Source organism: Takifugu flavidus, chromosome 16 (genome assembly GCF_003711565.1).
Source record: "Takifugu flavidus isolate HTHZ2018 chromosome 16, ASM371156v2, whole genome shotgun sequence".
In the NCBI taxonomy this organism is placed as follows: Eukaryota; Metazoa; Chordata; class Actinopteri; order Tetraodontiformes; family Tetraodontidae; genus Takifugu; species Takifugu flavidus.
In genome coordinates this window covers 8,872,715-8,892,071 of record NC_079535.1, presented here as the reverse complement: position 1 = coordinate 8,892,071, position 19,357 = coordinate 8,872,715, and the positions used below count along the sequence as shown (strand labels likewise).

Here is a 19,357-nt window from a genome sequence, read left to right as displayed (position 1 = left end):
CTAACACGGTTTGCATTTTGAAATATTCTTTAAAAAGGCACATTTCACACGTTTATCTCGGCAACGAAGCCGTATTGACATATCAAGTTAAATCACAAGTCAGAATCACCTCTAAATGGGTAAGAAGACTTAAAATAAACTGCCCGATCGCAAGTCTTCTTCTGATTTGAATGGTGGCTGGCAACCAACGTAAAGGTAAAATACCGCCACCTGCCGGAAATGAGCGTGAAGCAACGGTTTGAGGAAGTGACGTATTAGGAAAGACCCAAGACCGTACTAAAAAGCAACCAATCAGAGAACGCTCAAGAACCTATTCTGTTTCTAGGCAACGAATATGACAACGAGGTAGTCATTGACAACATCACTAAACTATCTGTAGCATGAAAGTCTAGAGGACACAGACGAACCTGTTAGTATTTTAATAAAAATTGAAGGCGCAATTTTGAGGACTGTGGTAAACCGAAGGTAGAGTATTGATTTCATGTAGAGACACTTGTAGCAAATATAGATTAAAAACAGGCACATTATAGCTGAACAATAAGACTGCATCTCAGAAATGTTTGATAAGTTTCTGAACCAACAAGTGCATATGTAGGTATTACATGTATAGTTATTATGTATTACATGCATAATTGTTATATTCTGCAAATACAGCTGCATACATAAGATCCTTAAACTCATTTCTGAAAATGTGTTTGAGGAAGAAGTTTATTTGATTTGACTTTTCTTTTTTAAAGGTAGAGAAGAACTAGTGCTTTGGTTTGTTAATTCCATAGTACCTATCTACTGTCACCCCTATTTTTAAACATAAAATTTAAATGCACAACAAATTAATGCTAACCCTAATTTACTTAAGCTTTAAAGCTGCTTGCTAGTAATTAATATTTAACTTTTTAGCTTCAATTAATAAAATTTGCCAACCATTTCCTTTTACTTCAGATAATGTAGAAATAAAACAGTTCGGTTTACCTTCAGAATGTCCTTGTAGAGTGTTTTTTTTGTAAACATTGTAAAGATTAGCGTTCTCACAATCTGACAGCAAACATGTAATGTTTTCCAATCATAAGAAATCTTCTTTCTGATTTTTTAGGCTCATTTTTAACCTTTCTGGTGGATAATTAAGCATCTAAGTTGGAGGGCTTGAGCATCTTCAAAGAAGATCTGGATCAGGGGTCTAATGTGCAACTTATAATCAACAAGTGAAGTCAAACGCAAGAGGAAATCATAGTTTACAAATGCAGTCCAATAGAGGAAATAGACCTATATACACTCAAGTGCAGCGTGGTGTTGTTTGTAGTGAGAGAACCAGTAACGAAGACCACACATGGCTTCTCAACCCAGGAAAACAGAACTCACCAGGACTGCCAGAGCTTCAAAAGCCAAGTGCTATAAAACGGTGTAGTTTCACCAAAACAGAACTGGAGATGGACAACAAAATTAAAGAAAACAAAGCTAAGCTGCAGAAAAAGCTGCAGAAGCTCGAAGAAAAACTGAGACAAAATAACCTAAGAGAACCTGCTGATGCTCTGAAAGAGGAGAGAGAGAAGAGGGGGAGAGCAGCGGTGAGGGATGCCGGCATGATGGCGACGCAAGGAAAAAGACAGGATGGAAAAGTAGCAAATCTAGTGGTCCAGTATCTCCAGTTGCAAAGGAAGGAAGATAAAACTCCCAAGATCACATTTCATGGGCAAAAAATGGTGGGAGGGCTTCATCTCCAGAGGACAGATAGTGTGAAAAGGCTGATCAGAGGAAAGGGGGATGGGGACAGCAGAGAAAACACAAGCAATGGGCTTCACACCTGTGCAGGAAAAGAGGAACGTACAGGCGACAATCCAAAGAGACCCCAGATGAGTCAAAATGAGATATCAGATCGCATTAGAGGTCCAGGAGAAGAGACCGAGAAACCCCTGCTACCCCCAATCTGGAGTCCCCAGCCCAGAATACCAGCTGAGGTTCCCAAAGACTTTCAGCTTCTGCCCTGCTCTGTCTGCAACAGAAGCTTTGAAAGCAAACGGTTGGAGGCTCATTTCAGGATCTGCAGGAAGGTTTCAACGTCACAGCGTCCTCTTTATGACGGGAAACGCCACAGGACAAAGGGGACGGACCTGGAGCAGTTCTTAAAAACCCACCGTGGAGCGGAACCTACCAAGGTAGGCTGGTCAATTTTATTCAGTCCCATTTTCCCTGCTTTTCACCTCTGATTTCTTTGTTTTCAGAGACTAATCGCACATTTTGTCTCCAGGTTTTGACGAAAAAAAGACAGAAACCAAGACAAACGAGCACTCTGCACAGTGACTTCAGTTAGACTCGGGTTGCAACTTTTTGGAGCTGCAGCCTGGACAGCACAGCCAATCAAACTGATCTCAGCAGGTGTCTCACTGCCGAGCTTTTTATTTTCCATCACCTGTTTGCAGTAATCCTGCATTTGCTTGTAGAAATATCAAGAGAAACTATCAAAAAAAGAAGAAAAGAAAATAGCAATAGCCTAAAGCACTACACTCACATTATTTTACCTGTGAAAACACCTCATCTGTATCACTGTGAGGTTTCACTGGTCCAACACCAACAAGCTGAGTGATGCCACACGAAAGCATACTTTTAATTGTGATGTTGCACAATAGACAATATAACAGACCTCAAATACTTCAGTTACAAATTTGCTTTAGCAAATGACACTAAATATGGTAAAATATTTCAAAAAAATTACCACAAAGAAAGGTTACAAAACATAAGTAAAGAGTTACAGTATAGCTGTGAGGTTTGCAACATGATAAACATGTTCAATGTTTTTTTTTCTTTTAACATTTAGAAAAAACTGTTCAAGTGTTCAAACTGTACAGGTAGAGGATAGACCAGCTTGTGCTGCGCTGACAACTCGAGGCGAGGAAAGGCAAAAAAAAGAATCAGTAGTTTGTATTTCACACAATAAAACATGCAAATTTAAAATATATATATTTGCAAAATATTTAGAATGTGTTTGTTATAACTAAGTATCTGATAAATACAACAAAAACGAGACATGGTTTCATATTGTTGATGAGAATGTCAGATAAAGCAAAAGTAAAGTGACAAATAAAACGTGATCTTTTCACAATAAAAGCCTACACTTCCTTCCTCGACACCCAGAGAGGAGGAGACTCTGATCTTTGGACGTGTTCGGTGGTGATAGACACTAACGTCTGAGGAGCAAAACCCCGACGATCGCAATCACTTACAGCGAGAATACCGAAATAAGACCTTTAACGTTCACATAACGGATCGTCTCTCGCAGACATTGAGGTCCAATCAGGATCAACCCGGCCCATGAGTTTCTACAGACCGGATCTGGATCCCAGCACTCAGATGAACGCGCGTGCATATGAGACAGGAAGCTGTTTTACTTCATACGCCGTGAAATGTAATGGTGCAACGTCTGAAAAATGTGTACAGAAGTGTACCCGCCGTGAGAGGGGAGGAAGCTGCCGCTGTTCAACCAGCCCTCCGGCCTTTCTCTAACCAGCTGATCGACAAAATAAGTAGAGTGTTTAACACTTTTGTCCACCATCGGGACATTTCCACGTGAAGGCTCACACGCTGGCCCCTGCAAAGCGACTCCCGTGGTGCGTGAACCCTGCTCCCTCCCCTGGGGTGCGGTCCGAGCGATGGTTTCCATTATTGTCGCATCCCGTCTCCTGCAGCGCCGAGCGATTGACGGCCGCCCACAGCCTCTCGTTCTCCTTCCGCTGCTCATCGATCTAGAGGTGCGAGGAGTGCGGTCCGTTAGTCGCAGGCGTCCGCCGCAGCCAGACAAACTGGCAAAAGCAACTCACTTTTTTCTCCAGCGTCTGGATCCTCTTCTCTTGCCGAGCGACCGTCTCCCTCAGCTATGAATCAAGTCCTTCGGTCAAACACTGTTGCGTTGTTCTCTACTAGATTCATTTGTAGTGTGCAACTGCAGTACCTGTGCGACCTCCGTGCTTGCCCTGCAGCATCTAACCGGATCTCCTTTGCTGCAGATGTTAGTCTCCTCCAGTCCATTCACCTTACCGCTGGTCATTCGTTTAGTCTTTGGAAGGACAGGGTTGAAAGGGTGACATGAGAGTGTGACACGCATTGAGACGGAAGCAAAGCGCGGCTTATTAGCATTTACCGATAGGCAATTTCTGCTGCCGACTGCTGCGGCGGCGGCTTTTAGCTCCTTCAGCTCCCCGTACGGGAGAGTGATGCTTTCGGAGAAGGAAGCCAGCTGATCAGGGGTGGGTAGATCACAGTCCTCCGGCATTGGGATGAACTCTGCGTCCTCTAGTTCCTGTTGGACGATACACCCCGTCGCACATTTTGTGTCAACAAAAAGAGAGGGCGTCCTGTTCCACCGCGTCACGACAACAGACCTGTCTAAGCCAGAGGGGACAGGAGCTGTCCCCGGTCTGGTTCGCTGCCGACATCATCGGGGTCTCTAAGAAGCACTCCTCCCTGTTGTCCTCCAGCGTTCCTCCGAGACCCCTGTCACGGCATTCCGTCTCCGAGCCTGGTTCAATGTCCATTTCCACAAAAGTTGCAGAAGCCTCCTGACCCACTCCTCCTCAAAGACACAACCCAATCATCAATAAACACACAGGCGCATTTCCGAAGGGATGCACACCAATTCAGAAGCTCTTACCGATTGACAATCCACTGCTGTTTGAGCGAATAGTCTTGGAGTTAAGAACCTTTTCTGCAGGAAAAAAGAAAAACAAATCACACAGATGGCTAATTGAACTGGTATGAGCATTTGTTTTTCTTCACGAACCCATGATGATGATAGTGTGCCAGCCCCGGCAAGAAAGATCCGGCACATGGTGGAGGGAGCCAAAAATGGGCCTTGGCATGGCAGGGCACACCTCTGAACCAAAGCGCTTGTCTGGAGGCATCCCAAGGCGTCCGTTTCCTCCATTTCCCCAGGCAAAGATCTGATTGTCTGTGAGGATTAAAAAGAGTTTTTAAATTTGTGAAGAAAATGCACTGCCACAATAGTCACATGCTCAGGGACAGCCAAGGAGAAGCTGTTCTAATGCTAACGTTAGCATGCGAACACTGTGAAGCAACTCAGAATATTTGCAGAGGTTTGTTACAAAACTGTCAAGGCCAACAACAGCAAGCACACAAAGATACTACAGCTCTCACCCTCAGTGGCTACGATGGTAAAGCCATCCCCACATGACACTTTGGTCAATATTTTCCCTCCAAAAGGTCCAACGAGGACTTGGACACCTTGGTGCTTCTTGAAGTCCTTCACGCCCAGCTGGCCGTAATTGTTGCAACCAAAGGTGATCAGACGACCACGTCCTGCCGGTTTAGAGAGCAGAAAAAATGATTCCTTGAAGGAATTACTCGCAAAAAAACATCGTCCTCTCCTCTTGAGTACCGTCGATGGCGGCTGTGTGGGTCTTCCCTGGAGCTATGGTGTGGATCTTGAATCTTGACAGCTGCTTTGCTACAGTCAGGGTGGTGGCATAGAGGACATTCTGAAAAACCTAATGTGAACGGAGAAAGAAGAGCAACATAAACATGGCTATCTCTATTACGGTGGATTTTTAGAATAAGACCCAGTACCTCTCCAGGGTGGTTTTTCAGACCGGAGATTCCCTGGTTCAGCCCAAGTTTGTTAAACTCATTGTTTCCACAGGCTAGGACTTTTCCGGCTTCCGTCAGGAAGAAAGTTCCATCGCTCCCACAGGACACCGAGGAGATGGCAGCACCCTTAGGGATCTCCACCTATGGGAAAAAATAACCTCAAACATCATAAAAACAACAAGCAGTTCAAATAATCTCACACCACTAAGAGAATGGACCTTGAGAGAGAGAGGAGAAAATCCCAGAAAGTGGAAACACAACTTGCCTGCATTGGAGAAGAGAAGTCATCCTCACATTCCAGGCCGAGACGTCCTGCAGCAGAAAAAATTAGATTGAGTCACACCAGGAGCTCTAACGATGCATCATTGATGTAAGTGAGTATTTATACGCTAAACAGCGAAACATATAACAGGGTGAAACAAACACAAACTGCCAGAGCCTGGAAACCGAACAAACCTATGTACCATACTCTCCACAGCCCCAGGAGTAGATCTCGCCACTCTGCAGTAGGACCACGACGTGGTTGTCGCCGCACGAAACCTGACGGACGGGCCGCTCCTCGAAAAACTCCAGAAGCACCGGCTCCAGTATCTCTGTGCCGAGCTCACCCTCCACTCCAATGCAGCCATAATAGTCCGACCCGAACATGTACATCTGGTCCTCATCTGCAACAGGCGGCAGCTGGTGTGAAGAAAAAAGTTCCCTGGAATTCCAATGTGCCTTTCAAACCCACCGGTGATGCAGGCGGTGAAGTCTGCCCCGCACGCCACCTGACGGATGGCCTTTCCCTGCAGCTTCTCCACCTTTTTGGGCTGCCGGTACGAGGCCTGATCTCCGTGTCCCAGCTGGCCCACCATCTTAGCTCCACCCTGAACATTCTAAAGGCGAGGGTAAGGAAGTCGCTTGGAAACAAGGACAAGAACACCCAGACGACAGTGTGCAGTCTCAGTACTCACGGCCCAGGTGTAAAGCTCCTTCTCCACTGTCACCACCGCAAAGTGACTCTCGCCTGCACACACGTGTTGAGGACAGCTGCCACCTTTAAACATGTCCATTTTCTGGGGGGTGTACTTGCCGCCACCCCAGAAGTACACCTCCCTTGAGCGAGTGGTCACCACAGCAACTGACGTGTCACTGACTGTACTCAGCCTGGGATGCAAATGACAACATCTCGGCACAAAATCGTAAAAGGGACTTTTAAACAGGCAGACGTGAGGCGACCTACTTGGGTTTTTTCATAGCCGAGTTCAGCAGGGCGACTCGGTCGTCAAGCTCCCTAACAGAAGGAAACAGTGAGAGTCCGGAGACAACAGAGTCAAACACATTTTCCAAACCCTTTTTTTTTGTCTCAACTCACTGTCTGCAACAGGAGATGAACGGCTGGTCCAGGACCTGCTCAGTTGTTGGTCTGTTTGCAGGATCCTGTGAGAAGACGATCTCAATTACCATCAAATCCTTTACAGAACTCCACTGTGACATAAATAATTACCAGAATTACCCCCTTTTACTCACTTGATCGAGACAGTCGTAAACCAGTTTGATCAGTGCAGACGAATAAATGTCCGAGTTCACTTCCATAGTCCAGTTGCCCTGGACTATCTTCACACAAAGATTCAGAGGATTCTTACAGACACAAATAGAAGAATTAATTAATATTGATGGAAAAACACCAGGGTTTCATTTGGAGCAGTTTGACACACCTACCGTTGCATCAAATGTCCTTTTAAGTGTTAAAACTTCAAAAATCACACAGCCCATGGCCCAAATGTCAGATTTGAAGTTGTACTTTGCTCCCTGACACAATTCCGGTGACATGTAATATGGAGTTCCCACACACTGGACGAAGAGAGGACGAACACGCCACACGTGTCAGGACGGAGCAGAAGTAGCCAAGCGGTGACAACGAACGGGAATCACTACTCACGGTCTCCGCCATGGAAAACTCAGAGTCTAGCTTCTTTGCCAGGCCGTAGTCGCCCAGCTTGATGAGGTCCGTCTTGGTCAGGAAAATGTTCAGGGTTTTAATATCTCTGGAGAAGGAAAACAAGGTGGCATTGAGGGGGAAAAAAGCAACCGGATTCCAACAGACACAAAGTAAATCTCACCTGTGTAAGATCCCAGCCTTGTGAATGTGAGAAACAGCTGAGGCTATTTGGTACAAATACCATATGACCACCTGGAAGCACGTAAAGGTTATATACTAGGAAATAGCTGACGAAGTAATTATCCTGCCATCCTGCCCGCATACCTCTTCACTGAAAAGTTGCCCCTTCTGTTGGTTGATTTTGTCATACAGGTTCCCTCCTGAAAAAGGATTGAGAAGATGAACAGGCGACATTTAAACCCTCCCCTCTCAGGAGAGAACACAGGCAATATTACCTTACCATTGCAATATTCTAACTCAATAAACAGGGACTTGTTATCCATGAAGTGATTGAAGTAGGCGATGATGTTGTTGTGCTCCAGCATGGAGAGGATGCTGATTTCGTTCATGACATCCCTGCTTTCCTTTTCAGTGAGTGACTTCAGGTCCACCTCCTTCCACACCACTAAAGAGTTGTCCTAAAGAAGTCAGAATAGGGGGGCTTAAATGACGCCAGTAGATGATAGATAACATCTGGACTTCCTGACTGCAGGTTTATCAAGAAATCAGTTTGGTTTCTCAGAAAGAGGCAGCACGATGCGGTCTGTGTGTGTGTGTGTGTGTGTGTGTGTGTGTGTGTGTGCACGCAACTAATACAGGCTCATCTATCTTCTTCCCTCACTCAGGAATTTCTCACAGAGCCATGGAAAACAAGACCAATGGGCTTAAGCAGACACACGCACATACAAACCTTAATGCACACGAAATCCAGCCTTTATGTATACATTTATGGTATACGATGGCACTATATGCGCTAATTCTTCGGACAAGGCCAGTAAAGTTGGAGGGAACTTGCACACAGTCTCCAACAAAGATTTTACAGCGTAAACTCATCGTTGCACCAAACTTTACCTCGGTTCTCCTGTATAGTGTGGCTTCACCAAACGCCCCCCTTCCGAGGATCCGGATAGGAATGTAATGCAACTTCTCTTCTTCGCCATTAAACGTGCCCGACCCCGATCGCTCACTAACCACAGATCCGCCGCCTAATTCAGAATTTAGCGAGTCGAAATGTCTTTCGTACTCCTCCAATGACATTTCTGCAAAGAGACTTGTAAGGCAGTGATGGAAATAATCCCTACAGGCCGTACGACAACTCTTTCTAAGAAACTCCTACATAGACGCTCTGACGTCTGACATGTTGACGTTAGCGGCGTTGGCTAACAAACCAGGCAAAGTTAGCACCACTTGATGCCTCGAACCCGAGTGATATACACGAAGCAGGGGAAATAAAACGTAAAACAACTGCGTGCAACTAACAGGGGTTCCAATTGGGTCAAGTTGAAAACATCAAAAACATGAAGTTTAGCCAATTTTTTAAGTTTCAGAATAAAATATCTCCCTTCACGGTAAGGACAGTATGTTTTTACGACGAAAATCAACCGTTTCCGGCAACGGGTAAGTGTGCGGTGTGGTTAGCTTGACGAGTCGCTTTAAAAGAAAAGAAAATACTCCCTATTACAAGACTGCATAAAATGCTGTGGAAACTTTAACACGCAATAAAAGTGATTTGTTCTGAACGTCTCTGCCAGAATAAAACCGAACCAAAGCACCAAAACAATAATTTATCAGGTGCATCCTGTTTGAAACCGGAAATTGTCAAAATAAAAGATGTATCATAACGTTAAAACCATTTTTTGGAGGGTATTCAGGGTTTTCCAATCTTGTACCTTAGCTAAACCTTTACCTAATAAATGTAGATCTCCTTAACTATGAATACATGCAAAGGTTAGTTTAAATATATGTGTAGCAATGTTTGAGGGAAAACTATTCAGGCCTTTTTCTTCTTTGGTAATTAAATAATAAAAAAAAAATTAGAACATAAGTTGAAAAATAATTTTATCCTAACATCTTAAGAGTACTGTATGTTTCAATATGTACTATATAACTTTAAGCAATACTTTCAAAATAATAATTTAGTTTCTAAGAGAGTCAAATGGAAAGTATGGACATGCACAGAGACATACGCGCAGGTTATGCAATATTTACAGAGCACCCAGCAAAGATCGGTTGCAGATATCTCTGTGGGAGGGAAAACCTGACAAGTAGCTGGATATTCAGCAGACATGGTTTCAACTGACTACTACAACACCACAGATGAGGGCAAACAGCAAAGGTATTAATGTGTGATTCACGTGACTAAAGATGTTCCCTGTCACCTCACACCAAACTGTTTGTTCAGGATCTTTGTACATGGTCAACGTTGGGTCCAGACATCTTCCACTGTATCCACTGGTTATTGGCTGTTTGGGACTGCTAAACATTATTCTACTGTTTGCTGCCATTGCTATTGGAATTTACTGTGAGTATCTGAAATACAGCCATTCTAGCTGATTGAATGTTATATATGTCATTAAAAAAAGATGTATATATAATTTTGCTGAGGTTGAATGATGGTTTTGTATGGTTTGGTAAATGTGTGTGTGTATATATATATATGTAAAAACCTTACTTGTAAGTGAATTCATCAGCTTAAAGATGGCCTAATTTCACAGGTGGCCAAGCCAGTGAAGTGACTGACCCCTTCCAAAGAGCCATACAAACACTCGCAGAGACCAAACAACTGCACGCTGACAAAACTGAAGCCCTAAAAGTTCTCCAGGACACCCTTAAAACACTGAAGACGGAAGAGGTGATCAGTCAGAAGCTGAAAATGCAGCTACAGAGCAACACAAGCATAAGCGACAACCTTCAGCTTAAGCTTCAGAAGCTGCAGCAGGAGAGAGCAACCCTGCATTCCAACCCTGCATTTTCCCCAACATTGACTGGAGATAGAGCTGCAGGGCCTGACCCAGGTGTTCTTTTAATCTGTCTGACATGGAAGAATGTGCTGTTTGCGAGCTAAGCTAATGAAATCAGTGAAGACCTACGTATAATCTCACCATTATGATTTACAGTCTTTTGCTTTGTTTGGGACCTGCTGTCTTGTGTTTTCCCCCTCCCTTTAGGCACATTTGAATTCTGTGTAACTAGGGACCTCCTAATTTCAATAAAGGAAGGATGGCGGAAGTTGTGCGTCAGAACGTGTTGGAGATCTGTAACTGAGCACATCTCTCCGTTCTCCTTGCAAGTAAAATTCAAAACTGTTGTCTTTGCCTCATTTGTTTTTCTCGTGTTTCAGGTCGTTTGAACCTAACACTTGGATAATTCCTACGATACCTGCACACAAGATCACCCACCACCAGGAAGCGATCACGTTCTGACTGACTCTGCCTCCTCCGGGTATAAAAGAGAAGACGGACAGCAGAGCAACTGAATGTGAGTCAGCGCGGCCATGGAGAATTTCCAGAGAAGGAATCTGGACAGCATAAAGGGGCAATTCTTCCACTACCTAGAATCATGTAGACAAGGTACCAATATTTATCTCTTCTGTTCTTTTTCATGTTTTGTCTTGATTCAGGTTCAGAACTCTATTTAGGAGAGTCCAGAATGACAAAAACATGAACAAACACAATGAAACTATTGTACTTTTTTTTCTCCCATTGTTCCTTTCACTGTAATTTTTGGGAAATAGCTTGTTTTCTTTTCGGTTATTAGTTTTCCCGCCTGTGCCTGCTTTGCCGAACCATCGACTGGTCGTGTTGGGTCTGGGATTGTTGAACGCAATTTTGCTGATAGCAGTCATTGCCACTGGGATCAACTGTGAGAACAACTGTCCACCAAATCTTTTATTTCCCACGTTCTCTTCTCGGCATTGATTTTTAATCACATCACATTGTCTGCTCAAGAATAAATGGGTTTCACCTCTGCAGGTGCCAAAGCCAGGCAAGGCTCCCTGCACGATACGCACGCCGCTGCAGCTGAGCTCCTCGGTGGGCTGGACGACCTCATGAGCAACCACAGTAACGTGGTGGAAGCCAGAGACACGGCAAAGTCTGCCTTAGACACAGCGGTCCAAAACCATGCCCAAATGAAGAAGCAGATCACTGAGCTGAAGGTCATCAATGACAAGTATCAGAGGCAGATGGAGGCGATGGAAAAGGAGAAAGCTAGCTTGAAGGCCAATTACACTGCTCTGGGTGAGGCGGAGATGCTGGTGGATAGATGCGTTCATGCTCAAACACCTACGCTGATATTTCTTTCTTTCTGCCAGTGGAAAGCTGTGGCTGTCCCTCCAGGTGGACCCATTTTATGTCCTCTTGCTATTTATTTTCTACTGCTGAGAACCAAAAACTCAAAAAGAACTGGGATGACAGCAGAGAGGACTGCATCAGACGAGAAGCCGACCTGGTCATCGTCGACAGCCCAGAGGAGCAGGTGGGTCAACGCCAAGCGGGTCAAGACCACCGCCAGACATAGTCTACAAACCAGACCTTTTTTTTTAAAACTTCCCCAGACGTTCGTGAGCCACAACATTGAATCTCTGATAGGAAGTAAACCTTTCTGGGACAGCTCCTTCTGGCTTGGCCTTAGAGACACAGAGATTGAAGGAACGTGGGTGTGGCTCAATAACGTAACTGAGGTGGAGCAGAGGTGAGAGAACCCCTGTCGAACGACAAGTGATTGTCATGGGTGATTGTAACTTTATTTCCATTATAAAGGTTCTGGAGGGATGGAGAGCCCAATGACAGCGGACACCATGGAGAAGACTGTGGGGCTTCATATTACAGTGAACAAAACCCCTGGAAGACACGTAATGATGCCAATTGTAGAGGAACTAGACTGTACTGGATATGTGAAAAAGCTTTAAAGTAGAGGAAAACAAAGAATAATGTTTCTATTTTCCCCAATGAACTCCATTTGTGCATAATTTCAACTGCGTTTAATCACCATTTATTAATTGCTGGTGTCATTTTTCCCAAAACAATAAAGTTTCTGTATTTTAGCCAAAAAAAAAAGTCTGTTTCATACTCATTGTTGCCCCATCATGCACATGCACAGTTGCATTGATGACTGTCTTTCAGTAAAAAGGGAAATGAAACTATTTCAACAACTGTCAAAACAACTGCATGCTGACAAAACTGAAGCCCTAAAAGTTCTCCAGGACGGAAGAGGTGATCAGTCAGCTGAAAATGCAGCTACGGAGCAACACAAGCATAAGCGACAACCTTCAGCTTAAGCTTCAGAAGCTGCAGCAGGAGAGAGCAACCCTGCATTCCAACACATCTGAGATCAGTGAGACGCTTCTAAATTCTTATTTTCAAAATAAAATCTCTGCTTCCTGTCAACTCCAGTGTGCCGCATTCAACAGAAAACAGCTGCGGCCGGTGCAAGCCTGGGTGGCTTCTACTTAACATAACCTGCTACTTTCATTCTAAATCTGCATCCCTGCCCTTGAACTGGTGGGACAGCAGGACGGACTGTAGAGCCCGTGGGGGAAATCTGACTGTGATCGATAACATAGAGGAGCAGGTGAAAAGGCTTAAAGAAATGGTGTCAAAGGCAACTGTTTATTTGAGTTTAGTGTTGCCATTTAATCTGTTTTGCAGCTAAATATTTTTCAGTACCTGCCAAAGCTGGATCCGGGTACGCATCCATGGTGGAAGGGAAGAGGGACCTGGATTGGACTCAGATGTGCAGGCAGAGGGCAGCTGGGTGTGGATATGTAATGTGACTCAAGAGCTTGGCAAAGGGTGAGGAGTCTGAGCCTCTGGGTTGCCTTTTTAAACTGGGAAAGTTAAAAGGTTTACATTCATTTTTCAGCATTGTTAAGATGCATTAGATGTTGAGAGTGGAGCCTCACTGATGTGGTGTAAAATGCAGCTGGTTTTAGTGGTTCGCTTAGCTGCCATTCTCTGTGCCAGTTACTGCAAGTGTCAGTCACGAGAATGGAATTAAACATGCAAATGTTACACATAAGACGCTGATTCTGTGCTTCAATTAAGGAGACTATGAATTGTAAAACGTGTACGAAGCAAAAACAATCAAATGAGCTGTGAAAGAGGCTGAACAGAAAATTGCTTCAAATCCTTTTTGTAGATAATTACCAGCAACTCATGGCATGCAAAAATAGAAGGCAAAGCTGTATAACCTGTATATTTTGTTTAGGTACTGGATACAAGGGGAGCCGAACAATTATGGATCTTTGGGGGAGGACTGTGCAGCATTTTTGAACATTAAACATCCAAGGCAATCATGGTTTGATGCCAGTTGCAGTGAAGAAAAGGACTAGTTGTGTGAAGGAGAGCCCCAAATGTGATGCCTCTTCAAAGACATCTCCTCCATGGAGTCACTTTGCATTAGTTCTTCCAACAACTTCTAAAGCTTCGAGCTTTTCACTGATTTGACATTTTTGTCCAACACTGATGATTAAGCTACCTCATTATCACTCTTTGTTATGGGAAGTCAAGGAGGCCTGGACCCAGATGCAGAGTAGAGGATATGGCTCTTTATTAATAACAAGGTGCAAGACAAGGAGTCAGAGTAGCAACGAAAATCAATTCTAGCAAAGTAACAGAATCTACGAACTAAAGTCACCATAAAGAAAAAACCGTCAAGAAAAAGTACAAATGAAAACGCAGTGACGAGGCACTGGAACAAACTCAGGCTGGAAGAAACCACGGAAAACAGGAGGCGAAAACTGGAAATCACAACAGATGGGAGCTAGGTGCTGTGGTGAAACAACAATCCGGCACAGGAGGCAAAGAGAGGGGAGTTTAAGTAGCTGCCGAATCAAAGCAACGAGCTGCAGGTGCGTCAGCGGCTCAGCGCTCCCCAGGGGTCGGCCCGCCCCTGGCAGTCGCTCCTGCAGGTGAATGGAGGGGGGAAGAAACGAGTCACGTTCAAGAACCACAACAGTACCCCGTAATCACACATCAACTCTGACGGACTGCACAAGGGTTGATGATTTTGTCCACGGGTAAGGGCCGATGTACCTGGGGGCAAGTTTCCTAGAATCCGTCTGGAGGGGGAGATCGCGTGAGGAGAGCCACACCTGCTGACCCACTTGGTAATTAGGCGCTGGTGCTCGGTGGCGGTCTGCCAGGCGCCTGTTACGCTCCCCTGTCCTGTCTGGCTCGAGTCTCCCGCCACACCTGTGATCTGGCGGAACTGGGCTCGGACTGAGGGTACTGCCGTGTCAGACTCTTGGCTGGGGAACAGAGGAGGTTGGTAGCCGTGGTTGACCATGAAGGGAGACAGACCGGTTGCTGCGCTGACGAGAGAGTTGTGGGCGGACTCCACCCAGGGTAGATGTGAGGCCCAGGAGGACGGGAGGCGGGAGACCACACAATGCAGGGATGCCTCCAAACTCTGGTTGGCTCGTTCCGTCTGCCTGTTGGACTGGGGGTGGTAACCCGAGGAGAGGCTGGAGGTGGTTCCCAGGGCCCGGCAGAACGCCTTCCACACCCGGGAGGTGAATTGAGGTCCGCGGTCTGAAACAATGTCTTGCAGAATTCCATAGAGTCTAAAAACATGTTGAATCAGGAGGTTTGCTGTCTCCAAGGCGGTGGGGAGTTTAGGAAGGGGAACAAAATGTACTGCCTTGGAGAAACGATCGACCACTGTTAAGATAGTCGTGTTCCTTCAGAGGGGGGCAGTCCGGTAACGAAGTCCACAGCGATGTGGGACCAGGGACGAGGGGGAATGGGTAGCGGCTGCAGGAGTCCTGCGGGGGCCCTGTGTGAAGATTTGCTGCGCATACACACGGTGCACGCAGCAACAAAGGTCCGGACGTCCGCCGCCATGGATGGCCACCAGAAGCGCTGTCGGATGAGGGCTAAAGTGCGATGAACTCCTGGGTGGCAGGCTATTCGGGAGGCGTGTCCCCATGAGAGTACCGATGACCGGGCAGACGGTGGGACGAACAGCCGGTCTGGCGGGCATCTGTCTGGGACCAACTGTCCCTGGAGGGCTCCCTCTCCTCCAAGGAAAACTGGCGGGAGAGTGCATCAGGCTTTGTGTTCCGCGAGCCGGGGCGATAGGTGATCTTGAAGCGGAACCTGCTGAGGAACAGGGCCCAGCGGGCCTGTCGTGAGTTCAGGCGGCGAGCAAGTAGGCGAGATTTTTGTGGTCCGTCCACACGATGAAAGGCTGTGTCCCTCCCTCCAGCCAGTGCCTCCACTCCTGCAGAGCCAGGACCACCGCCAGGAGTTCCCGGTTACCTACATCATAATTGGCTTCTGCTGGGGAGGGACGGCGTGAGAAAAAGGCGCAGGGGTGAAGCTTATTATCGGTGGCCTGGTGCTGAGAGAGGACGGCCCCTACCCTGGAGTCTGAGGCATCAACTTCAACCACGAACTGTCGCTCCGGATCTGGGTGCGTAAGGACAGGGGTATTAATAAACATGTTTTCGTTTTTCGAAGGCCTGCTGTTCAACTGGAGACCAGACGAAAGTGAGCTTGGGGGACGTGAGACGTGCGAGTGGTGCTGCCAGGCGGCTGTAGTTTCGTATGAAACGTCGATAGAAATTGGCAAAGCCTAAGAAATGCTGAAGCTGCTTGCGGGTCTTGGGCACGGGCCAGTCCTTGACTGCTGCCACCTTGGAGGGATCTGCGCGAAGCTGTCCCTTCTCAATCACAAAGCCTAGGAAACTTACAGAGGATGCATGGAATTCACTTTTCTGCTTTGGCGTACAGCTTATTTTCCAATAGTCTCTTCAACACTTCCCGCACGTGCCCAACATGCTCCTCCAATGATCTGGAAAAGATCAGTATGTCATCCAGGTAAACGAACACCGACTTATTCAGCAGATCCCGCAGCACGTCGTTGTCTAGACATTGGAACACGGCAGGGGCATTAGTGAGTCCAAAGGACATCACCAAGTAGCCGAAGTGGCCTAGCGGGGTGTTGAAAGCCGTTTTCCACTCGTCCCCCTCCCGGATTCTGATGAGGTGATAAGCGTTTCTCAAATCTAATTTAGTAAACACCGTAGCGGTGTGTAGGGGGCTGAAAGCTGAGTCAATCAGAGGGAGAGGGTACTTGTTCTTCAGTGATGTCATTTAGTCCGGTGTAGTCAATACAGGGGCGTAAGGATTTATCTTTCTTTTCTACGAAGAACCCCACCCCCACGGGAGATGAGGAGGGACGAAAGAGACCGGCTGCCACTGACTCTGTAATGTACTTCTCCATTGCCTCCTGCTCTGGCTTGGCAAGGTGAAAAAGTCTCTTGGTGGGAAGAGTGGTGCCGGGGAGCAAGTCTATGGCGCAGTCGTAAGGTCTATGGGGGGGTAACGAGGAGGCAGATGCTGTGCTGAAAACCTGCTGCAGGTCGTGGTAGTCGGAAGGAACATTGGTTAAGTTGATCTCCTCGGGTGCTGGAGATGGGTTCGACTTGACTATCATATGTATCACAGGTCATTCACTTGATAAACTGATAAAGCGCCACCGTTAAAAATTGTATATAACAGTAAACAATGCTCAAAGTAAAAAGATTTCCCTTGTTTGGAGTCACAAGATCAAAATTATTCCACACTGGGGAAAACTTCTTAGAACGATCCATAATTGCGCAACTGCAAAACTCCATCCAACAAAACCACGACATGTCGATACAGTTTGTTTCCTTATAAACACACTTTGGCGCGGCTCATCCAAACGATACAATTCCTGTATCGGTCACGTGATTCTTTCTTAAAGCGATACACGCACCGATACGGGGTTTCACTCTTGAGCTCTCGGCACAGTGCTGACGCACCAGTGTCGCTCGTCCCATTTTTGGGAGGGGGCAATTCCCGTATAGAGGTATTAGGACAAGATTCTGCAACCTGTGGCAGCCTCCACCGTCTGGGACCAAATGGCCCCCATGCTGGCCCCCATGGGGCAGGTTCCCCAGGAACCACCACCCAATTGGCCCTCCAGTGGTCCTGACCTTACAGAAGTGGCACCATTGAGCAGCACCAGAGATCTAATCTCGAAACAAAAAATTTGGTAGCTTTTGTGCTACATTTACAAATGCTATTCATGTTCATCCTTGGATAATTCCTACGATACCTGCACACAAGATCACCCACCACCAGGAAGCGATCACGTTCTGACTGACTCTGCCTCCTCCGGGTATAAAAGAGAAGACGGACAGCTGAGCAACTGAATGTGAGTCAGCGCGGCCATGGAGAATTTCCAGAGAAGGAATCTGGACAGCATAAAGGGCCAATTCTTCCACTACCTAGAATCATGTAGACAAGGTACCAATATTTCTCTCTTCTGTTCTTTTTCATGTTTTGTCTTGATTCAGGTTCAGAACTCTATTTAGGAGAGTCCAGAATGACAAAAACATGAACAAACACAATGAAACTATTGTACTTTTTTTTCTCCCATTGTTCCTTTCACTGTAATTTTTGGGAAATAGCTTGTTTTCTTTTCGGTTATTAGTTTTCCCGGCTGTGCCTGCTTTGCCAAACCATCGACTGGTCGTGTTGGGTCTGGGATTGTTGAACGCAATTTTGCTGATAGCAGCCATTGCCACTGGGATCAACTGTGAGAACAACTGTCCACCAAATCTTTTATTTCCCACGTTCTCTTCTCGGCATTGATTTTTAATCACATTGTCTGCTCAAGAATAAATGGGTTTCACCTCTGCAGGTGCCAAAGCCAGGCAAGGCTCCCTGCACGATACGCACGCCGCTGCAGCTGAGCTCCTCGGTGGGCTGGACGACCTCATGAGCAACCACAGTAACGTGGTGGAAGCCAGAGACACGGCAAAGTCTGCCTTAGACACAGCGGTCCAAAACCATGCCCAAATGAAGAAGCAGATCACTGAGCTGAAGGTCATCAATGACAAGTATCAGAGGCAGATGGAGGCGATGGAAAAGGAGAAAGCTAGCTTGAAGGCCAATTACACTGCTCTGGGTGAGGCGGAGATGCTGGTGGATAGATGCGTTCATGCTCAAACACCTACGCTGACATTTCTTTCTTTCTGCCAGTGGAAAGCTGTGGCTGTCCCTCCAGGTGGACCCATTTTATGTCCTCTTGCTATTTCTTTTCTTATGCTGAGAACCAAAAACTCAAAAAGAACTGGGATGACAGCAGAGAGGACTGCATCAGACGAGAAGCCGACCTGGTCATCGTCGACAGCCCAGAGGAGCAGGTGGGTCAACGCCAAGCGGGTCAAGACCACCGCCAGACATAGTCTACAAACCAGACCTTTTTTTTTAAAACTTCCCCAGACGTTCGTGAGCCACAACATTGAATCTCTGATAGGAAGTAAACCTGTCTGGGACAGCTCCTTCTGGCTTGGCCTTAGAGACACAGAGATTGAAGGAACGTGGGTGTGGCTCAATAACGTAACTGAGGTGGAGCAGAGGTGAGAGAACCCCTGTCGAACGACAAGTGATTGTCATGGGTGATTGTAACTTTATTTCCATTATAAAGGTTCTGGAGGGATGGAGAGCCCAATGACAGCGGACACAATGGAGAAGACTGTGGGGCTTCATATTACAGTGAACAAAACCCCTGGAAGACACGTAATGATGTCAGTTGTAGAGGAACTAGACTGTACTGGATATGTGAAAAAGCTTTAAAGTAGAGGAAAACAAAGAATAATGTTTCTATTTTCCCCAATGAACTCCATTTGTGCATAATTTCAACTGCGTTTCATCACCATTTATCAATTGCTGGTGTCATTTTCCCCAAAAGAATAAAGTTTCTGTATTTTTGCCCCAAAAAAAGGCTGTTTCATACTCATTGTTGCTCCATCATGCACATGCACAGTTGCATTGATGACTGTCTTCCAGTAAAAAGGGAAATGAA

The 19,357-nt window shown here is 46.1% G+C and overlaps 4 protein-coding genes across 5 annotated transcripts; 3 read left to right on the top strand and 1 right to left on the bottom strand.

The window, feature by feature from the left end:
• The first annotated feature begins 185 nt into the window (after positions 1 to 185).
• On the top strand, positions 186 to 2,737 carry LOC130540366 (zinc finger C2HC domain-containing protein 1C-like). The gene is made up of 3 exons (XM_057059448.1): positions 186 to 465; positions 1,091 to 2,150; positions 2,243 to 2,737. Exons 2-3 carry the CDS (start codon positions 1,236 to 1,238, stop codon positions 2,303 to 2,305), a joined length of 978 nt encoding a protein of 325 aa, XP_056915428.1. The 5' UTR covers positions 186 to 465; positions 1,091 to 1,235; the 3' UTR covers positions 2,306 to 2,737.
• LOC130540362 (serine/threonine-protein kinase Nek9) lies at positions 2,571 to 9,055 on the bottom strand. Of its 2 annotated transcripts, none has more exons than XM_057059441.1 (23): positions 8,588 to 9,055; positions 7,977 to 8,154; positions 7,841 to 7,896; positions 7,698 to 7,768; positions 7,517 to 7,622; positions 7,297 to 7,428; positions 7,105 to 7,215; positions 6,950 to 7,014; positions 6,818 to 6,868; positions 6,549 to 6,741; positions 6,326 to 6,470; positions 6,057 to 6,257; positions 5,858 to 5,904; positions 5,572 to 5,733; positions 5,384 to 5,492; positions 5,143 to 5,304; positions 4,769 to 4,936; positions 4,640 to 4,693; positions 4,371 to 4,561; positions 4,130 to 4,288; positions 3,941 to 4,045; positions 3,810 to 3,863; positions 2,571 to 3,734 (listed from the first exon to the last, which is right to left on the bottom strand). In XM_057059441.1, exons 1-23 carry the CDS (start codon positions 8,771 to 8,773, stop codon positions 3,567 to 3,569), a joined length of 2,874 nt encoding a protein of 957 aa, XP_056915421.1. In that variant the 5' UTR covers positions 8,774 to 9,055; the 3' UTR covers positions 2,571 to 3,566. The 2 variants fall into 2 exon arrangements, with proteins under 2 accessions (XP_056915421.1, XP_056915422.1); XM_057059442.1 differs by having other exon boundaries at positions 4,371 to 4,558; positions 8,588 to 9,052.
• A 1,694-nt stretch (positions 9,056 to 10,749) lies between these two features.
• On the top strand, positions 10,750 to 12,559 carry LOC130540229 (CD209 antigen-like protein C). Its single transcript, XM_057059229.1, has 6 exons — positions 10,750 to 11,085; positions 11,273 to 11,377; positions 11,488 to 11,754; positions 11,829 to 11,992; positions 12,072 to 12,208; positions 12,277 to 12,559. Exons 1-6 carry the CDS (start codon positions 11,010 to 11,012, stop codon positions 12,428 to 12,430), a joined length of 903 nt encoding a protein of 300 aa, XP_056915209.1. The 5' UTR covers positions 10,750 to 11,009; the 3' UTR covers positions 12,431 to 12,559.
• A 4,935-nt stretch (positions 12,560 to 17,494) lies between these two features.
• On the top strand, positions 17,495 to 19,275 carry LOC130540228 (CD209 antigen-like protein C). Its single transcript, XM_057059228.1, has 6 exons — positions 17,495 to 17,793; positions 17,981 to 18,085; positions 18,191 to 18,457; positions 18,532 to 18,695; positions 18,775 to 18,911; positions 18,980 to 19,275. The coding sequence occupies exons 1-6, from the start codon at positions 17,718 to 17,720 to the stop codon at positions 19,131 to 19,133; spliced, it is 903 nt and encodes a 300-aa protein (XP_056915208.1). The 5' UTR covers positions 17,495 to 17,717; the 3' UTR covers positions 19,134 to 19,275.
• Positions 19,276 to 19,357: the final 82 nt, after the last annotated feature.

What these genes read in the sequence shown, in the direction of transcription:
- LOC130540229 (XM_057059229.1), top strand. Translation starts at nt 11,010, where the DNA reads ATGGAGAATTTCCAGAGAAGGAATCTGGACAGCATAAAGGGGCAATTC. An exon ending in CCTAGAATCATGTAGACAAG is followed by an intron (nt 11,086 to 11,272) that starts GTACCAATATTT and finishes TTCGGTTATTAG; the next exon opens with TTTTCCCGCCTGTGCCTGCT. An exon ending in GGCCAATTACACTGCTCTGG is followed by an intron (nt 11,755 to 11,828) that starts GTGAGGCGGAGA and finishes TCTTTCTGCCAG; the next exon opens with TGGAAAGCTGTGGCTGTCCC.
- LOC130540228 (XM_057059228.1), top strand. Translation starts at nt 17,718, where the DNA reads ATGGAGAATTTCCAGAGAAGGAATCTGGACAGCATAAAGGGCCAATTC. An exon ending in GGCCAATTACACTGCTCTGG is followed by an intron (nt 18,458 to 18,531) that starts GTGAGGCGGAGA and finishes TCTTTCTGCCAG; the next exon opens with TGGAAAGCTGTGGCTGTCCC. An exon ending in TCGACAGCCCAGAGGAGCAG is followed by an intron (nt 18,696 to 18,774) that starts GTGGGTCAACGC and finishes AAACTTCCCCAG; the next exon opens with ACGTTCGTGAGCCACAACAT.
- LOC130540362 (XM_057059441.1), bottom strand. Translation starts at nt 8,773, where the DNA reads ATGTCATTGGAGGAGTACGAAAGACATTTCGACTCGCTAAATTCTGAA. An exon ending in AAAGGACATTTGATGCAACG is followed by an intron (nt 7,216 to 7,296) that starts GTAGGTGTGTCA and finishes TGTGTCTGTAAG; the next exon opens with AATCCTCTGAATCTTTGTGT. An exon ending in CCACACAGCCGCCATCGACG is followed by an intron (nt 5,305 to 5,383) that starts GTACTCAAGAGG and finishes CTAAACCGGCAG; the next exon opens with GACGTGGTCGTCTGATCACC.
- LOC130540366 (XM_057059448.1), top strand. Translation starts at nt 1,236, where the DNA reads ATGCAGTCCAATAGAGGAAATAGACCTATATACACTCAAGTGCAGCGT. An exon ending in GTGGAGCGGAACCTACCAAG is followed by an intron (nt 2,151 to 2,242) that starts GTAGGCTGGTCA and finishes TTTTGTCTCCAG; the next exon opens with GTTTTGACGAAAAAAAGACA.